Below are 10862 nucleotides of genomic sequence, written 5' to 3'. Positions count from 1 at the left end.
GTTTCAGTATATAGGAAAAGAGATCTCAACAGAGTAAATTACTATTCTATACAGTAATAATTTTCAGTATAAATAAAAGTTATTGTATATTTAAACAGTGTCATTGCTGTACAAAAAGGTGATAAGCTAGTAGAGCTAAGTGAGAAGAGAGTATTTGTAAGATATTAGTAATATTAATTATGACCAAATGAGATTAAGAGCTTCATGAAGGAAAACATGGAATTTTTTTTATGTGCGCAGACACTGATGTCAATCTATTTATATAGTCATACATAATGATGAGAAGCAGTAGTTGTAACGGATTGTGGGAAGGATTACTTACTTTCCTCTATCAGTAAAGAGATTATCTAGTGAAACTTTGTATATTTGATTTTTAACTTTGGGAGTTTATTCAAGGGAAAGGAAACAGGTGAAGCCAACCATGTTACCAGAGAGATGGGAGAAGTTAAACTGACATTTGTCCAGTAATAGACCTGTAACATCTTAAATATCTGTTCAATAAGGAAGTCTTTCAGCCTTGTATAGAAGCACTTGTGATACACTTTTGTGTGTTTCAGGTTATTCTTTGTTATAGAGTATGTAAATGGAGGAGATCTAATGTTTCACATGCAGAGGCAGAGAAAACTGCCAGAGGAGCATGCCAGGTATGTCTAATTGCAGATTTCATCAGAACCATTGGTTTTCTGACACAGTGCAGTAGTGCAGAGATTATGGTGGTGAGCTTGCAAATCTTCTCCCGATCTTAAGAATTTAATAAATTTGAAACTGCATCCTCAGTTTACTGCTGCAAGCTACAATATTTTCTGTTTCAAAAAGGAGCTATAATTGGAATCGCTTAAGAATTGCTTGTATTAGCATTACTGTTGATGACTGCATCTGATTCTCATTTTTTTTTTTCTAGAAAAACAGTTCTGTGGTACTTTTAAAATTGTCTAATGATAATGTGTTTCTTTTAGAACAACCATGAAGAGCTGTCTAGGCAAATGCTGAATTCTTCTTGCATGTATTTCATCTCAGGTTGAGGTGAAAGGAATGATTTCACCAGACATTAATATTACTTTTTTTTCAAAAAGTGTGTGTGTGTGACTGTGGATAGAAACGGTTGTATTATTACAAACAACTTATCTACTCACCTGGTGAAAAAATATAATGGAATACACAAAATGCTATTTAGAAAAGTATCATTCTACTAAGACTGATTTGGTGGTTTGTTTTTTTGATTGTTTGGGTAATCATTATCTCTTTCTGTTCTAGGTTTTACTCTGCTGAAATCAGCCTAGCATTGAACTATTTGCACGAACGGGGGATAATCTACAGAGATTTAAAACTGGATAATGTGCTACTAGATTCTGAAGGGCATATTAAACTCACAGATTATGGCATGTGCAAGGTAAGCTGCAGTTCCTTGCTAACCAGTAAAATCAACAATTAAGAAATTGTTCTAATTTAAAAGATGTAGAGACATAAAATGGTGAAGGTTCCAAGTATTTGTTTATCCACATGCAGATAGGCTGTATACTCATTTCAAAATGAGAACAGTTTATTCAGGACACTTGCATTAATTCCAAGTGCAGTCTTCAGTGGAGTGGGAGAGTGGAATCTCTTCCTAAGATTTATTTTGTCTCCATCCTTTTTTTTTAAAGGAAGGACTGAGGCCTGGCGATATAACTAGCACGTTCTGTGGAACTCCAAACTATATTGCTCCTGAAATTCTTCGCGGGGAGGATTATGGTAAGTTGCATTTTTCACTGCTCTTGTATAACTTTTGGCTTATCTCTTACTCAAGTTGTTTGGCAGTGGAACATACAAATCTCCATCACACACCTGATCCATTTAACTCAACATTCTTTCTGAAAGAGTGAAAAAACCCTTCAAAGACAGGAAACATTACACCAAGCAAACGAAACACCATGCCTCCCACATCGTAACTTTTTACCAATCTTGAAGAATAGCATGGGTCTTCTAAACTTATTCTTGTTTATAACTATTTTATATACTCTTAAATATTTACTTGCTGTCTTGAATTGTGTTCATTTTTGGACCTTTCTATTTGGCAGCAGTGATCGTAATAAATGTATAGTAATAAATGTATTGCAAAGGGCTTAGATAATGGACATCCCTTTCACAATGTTCAGTGTTTAAAAAAAATGAAATTGTCTATGCAATTGCTTGTTCAGGAAGTCCACAAGATTCCTGAAACGAGATAAGAGAGTACAGAAGGCAAAGGGTTTACCGTGTATGTTTCCTCTACTTACCTTTTCTTCCTAAGCTTCCAGTGCTGTGCCAAGCGAATCTTTGATCTAACAGACTTCAGACTATATCAGTCTAAGCCTAGCTGCATTTTTTTTCTTTAGCAGTGCATAACAATCTAGCTATGTTCATCTCCATAAATGACTGTCTTGCTATTAAGAACCCCGTACTTCCTTCTTGTCCTTCCCCCGCCTCAGATAATGCACTGTTGGTTAGCAATGACTAAGCTTATATATAATCTAAGACTTTAAGGTTGTAACACCAACCTTTAAACCTGCTGAGTTTCCTTTTCTTTGTACGGCATTCCTTCTTACCCTGCACCCAATGAACCAAGTAATGTCTGTTACAGCTGTTACCTTTCCTCTATTCAGTAGGTCACAGAGAACTACGTAATCAGAAATTTAATCGATACTTAAGTTTCTGAGCTAATTCTTCTTAAAGCAAGTCTTGCTTTAGCCCTAAAAATGTTTTTTTGCTCTAAAAAAACTTAATCGGTATTTTCTCATGTGAATTCTAGGCTTCAGCGTAGACTGGTGGGCACTTGGGGTACTTATGTTTGAAATGATGGCAGGAAGGTCACCATTTGATATTGTTGGAAGTTCAGACAATCCCGATCAGAACACAGAAGACTATCTATTTCAAGGTAAGTACAATGAATGTTCATATACTTTAGTGCTTTGTCTCTACTTACCTTTAATCTAACTTTAAAGGTGCAAAGGCTGATGTGAACCTTGGTTTCTTGCAGTAATTTTGGAAAAACAGATCCGAATTCCCCGATCCCTTTCTGTTAAAGCAGCAGGTGTTCTAAAGAGTTTCCTTAATAAGGTAAGAGTTAAATCAGACAATTTGAGACTTCTCAAGAGAAGCTGTTTTTTAAAACCTGTTGACTAATTGTTGTGTAGCAGATGTACCTTATCTACTGTACACAGAGATAGGGTAGAAAAGGTGTGGACATATTGCAGAATTTTAATGGGGCTGGGAAATGTGTGTTAGATATTTCTCTTAGAACCTGAAGTTTTAGATTCTTAGTCTGGAGTTGAGAGTAAATTTCAAATTAAAAGGTTTAGAAATACTCTAAATAATTTCTTTAACTTGAGGAATTGGACAACTGTACCAGATTAGTCTGGGTACTTAAATAGGAGTTCAGCAAATCACTCTGACAACTTCTGATGTCCTCCTTGAGGAAAATGCAGAGGCACTATGCACTTGCTATTTGCTGATAGTTAACTAGCCTGATAGTCAAAACCTGCATCCGTGGCAGTGGATTAGTCTAAGCACATGCTGGATTTTATTTAGTGAGTTGCAAAAGTGGGGGGAGAGTAGCAGGAGAAACCAGATTTGGTTAAAATTACTCAGAAGGTAATACTGTTTAAGAACACTGCTTCTGTTGCAGCTTCCTCCTGTCCTCCTGTATTGAGAGCTGTAGTGTTACAGCCTCCTAGTGGAAGGACTTGTTAAAATAATCTTTCAGCTGTATTTATCAGGAACTTGCAGTTGCTATCCCAGTGCAATTGCCTCACATAGGCAATCTGCTTATTGAGAGGGAAGAGTCAAATTCACTTGTGTGTTTCAGAGCTGGGTTAGATGACAGTACGTTTAAACAGGTCCAAATAAAAATGAGGATAGATGGGGTGGCTGTTTATATACAATTCAGTTATAGGCTTCCATATATTTGTGCCTGTTTCAGACAGTAAATTGGAACATTTTCCAAAATAAATAATGTTAACTTCGTTCTCCATTGCCCCTTGTGACAGAATTCATAACAATTCGTAACATCTCACAGAATTCATAATGTGTGTCTTTTTATTCACATGTAGGCTGTGGCACCAATTTAGAAATATTTTTGTTCTTGCACAGGATCCAAAAGAGCGTTTAGGCTGCCATCCTCAAACAGGATTTGCAGATATCCAGGGACATCCATTCTTTCGCAACGTTGATTGGGACCTGGTATGTGAATACCTGTTGGTGTGACTTACTTCCTTTGTACGCAGTGATAACTTGTTTTTGTTGTATGGGATGCCACAAAGAAAAAAACTTTCAAAAACTGTAAGCTCGTAACTGGTGTACCATAGTCATAATACAGAACCTTTTAATTCTTTTTACGTACTGTAAGTACAGTAGTTTAATAGAATGCTCATAGAAAGCATACAAAAGAAAATTAAGGGTAACTTCCAGCCTCGTTTAAAGATAATTCAGTAGGTTGTAACTCATTCTTGGTGTCACTAAATGCATTTATTCTTAGATGGAGCAAAAGCAAGTGGTACCTCCGTTTAAACCAAATATATCTGGAGAATTTGGTCTGGATAACTTTGATTCCCAATTCACCAATGAACCTGTGCAGCTCACTCCAGATGATGAGTAAGTAATACAGAATTTAAGACATTTTGATAAGTCAGTGAAGGAGTTAGATAACTTCATAGAATAGCTGTATTTATAGTACAGAGGGTGTATGTAAAGCAGTAAATAATTATTTCTTGTGTTAGTTTGGAAAATTTTTGTGTGACCTCACAGTAGGCTCAGAGTGGATGGATTCAATATTGTGCTATTGTACGATGTAAAAATCAGCAATTGGAAAGCTACTATAAAGAATTTTAGTTTAAGAAAGGATGAATAAGTGCTATTTTACAAGTTTTAATGGTATCACTTGAAAGAAACTAACACGTGAAGGAGAAGACCTGTTTTGTTGTGTGGTTTATTTCTGCATTTTGTTTCTCGAATATTGCTCCCGAGTGGTTTTGTCACTGTCGCAGGGGCTAGAAAAAAAGTTACAAGGAAAGAGAGGGTCAAAAGCAAGAAAGGGGGATGTTCTCAACTGCAGTCTACTGTAGAGGTCTATGTTTTTAAGACGAACTGCCAGCTAATCTTGCTGCTTTTGAATTTTGTTGAGCTAACAACTTTTTTTAATCTTAATAGTGATATTGTGAAGAAGATTGACCAGTCTGAATTTGAAGGCTTTGAATACATAAATCCTCTTTTGATGTCAGCTGAGGAATGTGTCTGAATTCTCCATTTCTGGACTGTGCCAATTGTTACTCTGTTTGTTTTTGCATGGATAAACATCTCTTCATTTGAATGCACTTGCATAAAAATGAATAACAAAACGTCATACCGTTGCCACCTAGTGTGGATTAGTCAGTAATTTTTGTATTAATTGTCATCTGGGACAGTCGTCGTGCTGAACCTTGGGCTGCCAGAAGATTTAAAATGTAAACTTCCCAGCAGTCTTGCCAAACTTGATTCTTAATATGGACGTTGGTCTCTGGGGTTCCTGACTGAACAATGGGATCTGGCTGTATACTTTGCCAATACAGTGTTCTGATAAAGGAAAGTTTTCTTATTGCTTTAAGAATACAAATTGCATTAGGGGAAGTAATAAAATACCATTAAAGGACTTCCATTTTTCCAGCAAGACAAGTAAGACCTCATGACTTTTGTAGTTCTAAATCTAAATGTACAATAGCCCTGTTCTCCTTAGATGTCGAAGTTGCAGCTCCATCTTACAGCTACATTTGCCCTTCAGATTTAAATGACAGTAAGGAAAGCAGATTTTTTAACTGAATAGGTCAAGAATGGCTGTTCTCATAGAGTATATTGATCCTGTCCTAAAGGAGTTGATTAACTCAGTATTAGAATCAATAGGCTTCACTCCAAAATGATATACAAGGATTTGCACGCAGTTTGATACAGAGTGCCTTTCTGAGCCTGTCCCTTTCAGTGAGGGTTGTGTGGTATTCAGTGTCAGTTTAAGTAAGTGGAATTCAATTAATACTTCAAAAATTAAAATTAGTAGAGTGCAATTTAGCAGGAATGGGCAGCTAATACTGAAGAGTGCAGAACCTCATGCTATTATTTATTGCTTTCACAGTTTCTGTCTTACTGTATTAGAATTGCATACACTACAGCTATGGCCTAGGTAAGGGCATTGTTTCCCTTTTTTTATTTTAAATCTCACTGCCATACTGTTGCCGGTGGAAAAAGCACGTCTAGAAAAAAATAGGTGCTGTCCACAATGACTCCCTTAACTTTTCCATTTATAGACAGTAATTTGTAATCAAAATCAAACCTTACATGTTGGTAGTAAACTCAAATCTAATAGTAAAGCAATCGGAATAAATAGAACAGTTCAAACTAGGACTTTTGGGAGGTATATTTCTTACATTTCACGTTAGTAAACAGTGTAATATACAGCATGGCTTATTTTTAATGTTTGAGGAATAGTTTTGAATGTCTTAGGCTGAAGAAATGCCAAATGTATCACTTTTTTATTTTTATTTTGTATTTTTGGGAAAAGGGATTAAGAGATATTGAAGAAAAGAATCTGTGTTATATAAATAAGAGCTGTATGGCAGGCTGAGTGTTACTGAAAGCAGATTTAAGTGTCTGTAAACACACATTAGCAAACCTTATCTGAAGCTTTTAATAATATTTCTGTTTAGTCAGTGTCTCTCCTTGAAAAATCCTTGTGTGGTGAAACTGTAAATTCGTAGCACCGATCTTCTGGTGAATTTTTTCACTTACACATTAGCTTCAGGGGGAGAGATTGCACAAATGCACAGTAGTTGATAGTATGGGATTTGGTTCATACTTTTCTTCGCAACGTGAGTATGAAACATATCGGACTGAATTTTCAAAACTGGGAAGTGATTGGAGGGGCCTCAATTTCAGGGAAACGTTGAACCTCTGCACTGTTAAGTCAGGTTCCCTTGAACTCAAGTTGTGTATTTTCAAATGTAAACTATCAGAGTAAACCTATTTCTAAAGAGCAGCTGGTAACTTCAGTGTGGTTAGTTCATGTGAAATGAACTGCTTGCATGCAGTTTTAAGATTGTGATCAAGTGTTTAGCCTTTCACTCTTACACTTGGGTGACTAGTTTAGACAGCAGGACTTAATTGGTATTAAACTTGGAAGTTACTTAAAGCAAGCAAGAAAAATGTTGTACAGTGGCTTAATTTCATATGGGGTATTAAGTAAAATGGCTTTACATAGGGAAGGGCATTTCTGCTGTTCATCACAGAAGTGTTATGGGGTAATACACTGTCTTTTGTGCTCAAAGCAAAAGAAAATGATAATGTTACAGAAAAGAATACCTTATTTATATATCTAACCATTGTCAATGAGATAAACTACAAAGGTCTTACATGACTGTAAGTCCATTCTTAAACTTTAATTTTCTCCAAAGTGCCATGATATTAACAGTTATTTTTCACTGTTGAGCATATAGCAAGTGTCATGAATATTCAGAAGGGACGTAGGGTGTAAACAGTTCAGGGCAGTAGGCTTTGTTTTTTTGAATACAATGTCTGCATCAGAAGCATGATGTATTTATGTGGACTTAACCTTTTTGTACACAAGTTGGATTCTTAGGTGCTCTGCTAGTTAATATTGTCACTATTTTCCTGTTTCATGTGGAATGTGGTCTTGAACATTGTTGTGTAATCATTCCCTTTATTTGTGCACAATTTTTACTTTAAATAAAACATTTACATTAGGCCTCTGTGTGTTAACCTCAAAAACAAATACTGCAAAACTCTGGCATTTGTTTGGGATCCTTGGAAGACCCGTAACTATCCAATATACCTCTGCCAGCCCACGTTTTCCAAAGATGTCTTGTACACTGGAATGCAGGTCCCTCACGAATGTGCTTCAGCAGCCCTATATTCATTGCGCTTTGTGGAGAAAAAGCATCAGTGTCACTTCTGTCTTTCCTTCCAGCACCAGTGATGAAACAAAACTAACACAGGCTTCAGTCAGCTGTGCATATACAAAAAAAAAAAAAAAAAAAAAGCCTTCAAGTAAAATTTAAAATGCAATTCTAGCTTGTTTGACCAAGGACCTTTTCCAGCTGGAGCTTCTAAGGCGTTTCAGCTGCTGGGGATTTGCAGTTCAGAGCAATGCTGTCATCGTTGCACTTATCTTCGTCTGACTTCTGTTTCTTTCGCTGTTCCCCACATATTCTCAGATTTCTGACACTGTGGCAAGGGCACTTTGCTCATACCCTGTTACAGATGCAGCATTTTATTATATCTGTATATTAATGCCTGCTGTGTATCTTAAGAAGCATTTTAAAAGAGACTTCCTCTTGCAGCCTGGCTTCTTAGTAGAAGCATGTAGCAGTAGTCCTAAACAAATGCTACATACAGATGGCTGCATATCTTAAATACTTGACCTTCCCCCACGCATGCTTCTTGTTTCTGTTCAGTTTGGTGGCCAACTGCTCTCTGCTCAGTCTGAGCAATTGTTTATGTTAAGGCACTCTATGGAAGAAATTAATAGCTTGCATCAGCTGTATGTGCTTGATAACTGCTAACCATGCATTCTCACTCCTCAATGGATGTTCGCAAAGCAATTTAAGCAAGAAAGGTATTTGAAATTGAATATGATTCACGGTGTTTTCCTGAGAGGAGGGAGTTGGGGCTTGGAGCCCCTTTCAAAAGAAGGAAATTTTACCATGTCTTGTATTTTCTTGAGGAGTTCAGTTAGGGTGCTTTTTTATTATTATTTTTTTGTTTGTGTTAAAGGAATCTGAGGGGCACACTTGATGTGTGATCTGACTGTTACGTATTTAATCATTGATGATTAAAGCTAGGGAAGCATCCGTCTCCTGGACCTGTTCATCTTTTTGTGGGCGGTGGGCTTTTTCAGACAGAAATAGAACTGGAAATCTGTTGTGCAGGCATTTGACTTCTAAGCTTGAACCAAGTGGCTGAGCTTAGATCCCTCATACTTTGGGTGCTGAAGCATTGAGCTAAACACCTAAATTTTGACCGTGATTTTAGATGCAGAAACTAGGGCGTATTTCACAATTTTTATTATATACAGCATTTGTTCATAACTGTTTTCAAAGTAACTTGTTCTGTAAGATGTGTATCATGCTAAAATCTATCAGCTTTTTGAGTTCTGCAACATGAGGTGTAATAGGGTTTCTCTAATACAGCATCTCGTCTGTATTAATCTCTTGTAGTAGGTTTCACAAATATATCGAGTGCTCTTCAGTACTACAACTCGCCATTAAAATTGCCACTAAAATATTTTTTTTTTCTTTGAAGACAGTAGCATGCACATTTTTACAGAGAACACTTCCCTCCCCCGGTCAGTGTTGAATTGTCCTCTTTTGCAACTTTAGAGACTATATGGGAACACTTCTTAAAAATATGCTGCTTTTTCCTTTTGTCAGAACAGAAGCTTGTTTGTAAATACACGACTTAAATCTTATCCATTAAACTGTGACAAAATTCTTTACATGCTTAGCAGTGTGACAAACAAGTTTTTGCCTGCGTTAACCAGCTCAACTGAAAGATGATTTCATTTTGCTGTAATACGCTCTTTGGCACTTCATTTTATACGCAGTTGTTTAGAGGACTTATTTTTATTTGCACTTAGAAATGCAGATTAGTTTGTCTCACTTGCTCTTCTCAGTGCGTGAGTGGAAGAGGTGCAAGGGATCAACCCAAGAGACTACCAAAGGTGGCCTGCAAGGAACAAAAAGAGGTATGTGTGCGAGGAGGGCAGGACCTGTTCTTTTTCGAAACATACTTTTTTGATTTATGGTATTTTGGAGGGCCTGTATTTTTGCACGTGTCCTGCTTGGTGGTATTTTAGAGATGTATGAAATAAATTATATACTTTCTGGGAAGCCTTGTGGTTTACCATATGTTATATATGCCTCACTTCTTACTCTAACTGAAAAATGAAACTTCTCATTTAAAAATTTAAAAAGTCACTTTTTAATTAAAAAGGAAAAAATCACTTTTTAAAAATAATAACTGTTCTTCCTTAGAGCTGACTTTAAAGACAAAAACTCTGTACAGGCTGCCTCGGTTTTAAACCAAAGGTGTTGAAACCTAGCAGTGAGGGTGCTATTTGTGAATTACACTTTAAGACAACTTTAAACGTTAATTTTGTAAGTTTCCGAAGAATTTGAAAATTCAGAACAGTTAGCAATAAAAGCCAGATCCCTCCCATGCTCTGCTATTGCAGATGATTTTATCTTGCAAGGGTTTGTAACTCAGGTTTTAGTTCCTTTTGGATCTGTTTTGCACAGTCCACGGTAAAAGTTGTAGGTGGAGTTAACGTGCTTTAGACAGTCCTCTACCTAGAAACTTTCTTATGTTGCCTAATTATTGTAGCTCTATAGCAACATTATTACAGCACAATGGTTACCAGGATTTGCAATTTGAAATGGAAAATGTGCAGAACTTTTAAAACCCAAATGAAATGATGATGCTGAATTCCTAAGCTTCCTACATCAGCAGGTCTAATAAAAGATGTAATATCCACCCACATGCAGCTTGCTTGTATCCCCCTCAGTGGCACGCATCCTCCCTACCCTGGGCAAAAACAGTTCATGTTTGCATGTAAGGCTGGAATCTCTTGTACTGTTTAAACAGAGAAAATTACCAATGTTTATTAAATCCCTCTACAGAATCATTAATTTTACTCTTTTCTGTCATTTCCATTCTGGAAATGCTGCAGATGTAGCAGCAGTGCTTGATGTAGCAGCCAAAAAGAAAGCCAATGCTTGCACAGTCATATGTAATTCTGCATTGCTGCAGGCTAAAGAACAGCATTTATGAGAAGTACCAGGGTGCTTACTACACACTGCACAATGCTA

The 10862-nt window shown here is 36.7% G+C and overlaps 1 protein-coding gene across 1 annotated transcript in view; it reads left to right on the top strand.

Annotated features, from left to right (window-relative positions):
- PRKCI (protein kinase C iota) overlaps nucleotides 1-7741 on the top strand; it is a 23835-nt gene extending 16094 nt beyond the window's left edge. The window contains 8 exon segments of the mRNA XM_084292024.1: nucleotides 559-644; nucleotides 1255-1390; nucleotides 1644-1731; nucleotides 2768-2893; nucleotides 2996-3075; nucleotides 4108-4197; nucleotides 4493-4608; nucleotides 5164-7741. Coding sequence (XP_084148150.1) covers nucleotides 559-644; nucleotides 1255-1390; nucleotides 1644-1731; nucleotides 2768-2893; nucleotides 2996-3075; nucleotides 4108-4197; nucleotides 4493-4608; nucleotides 5164-5251 — 810 coding nt within the window. The 3' untranslated portion in view covers nucleotides 5252-7741.
- Nucleotides 7742-10862: the final 3121 nt, after the last annotated feature.

The sequence above is a fragment of the Netta rufina genome (assembly GCF_964035555.1).
Source record: "Netta rufina genome assembly, chromosome: 9".
Taxonomy (NCBI): domain Eukaryota; kingdom Metazoa; phylum Chordata; class Aves; order Anseriformes; family Anatidae; genus Netta; species Netta rufina.
Note: the sequence above shows the minus strand (reverse complement) of the source record. Positions and strands in the feature narration are given on the sequence as shown.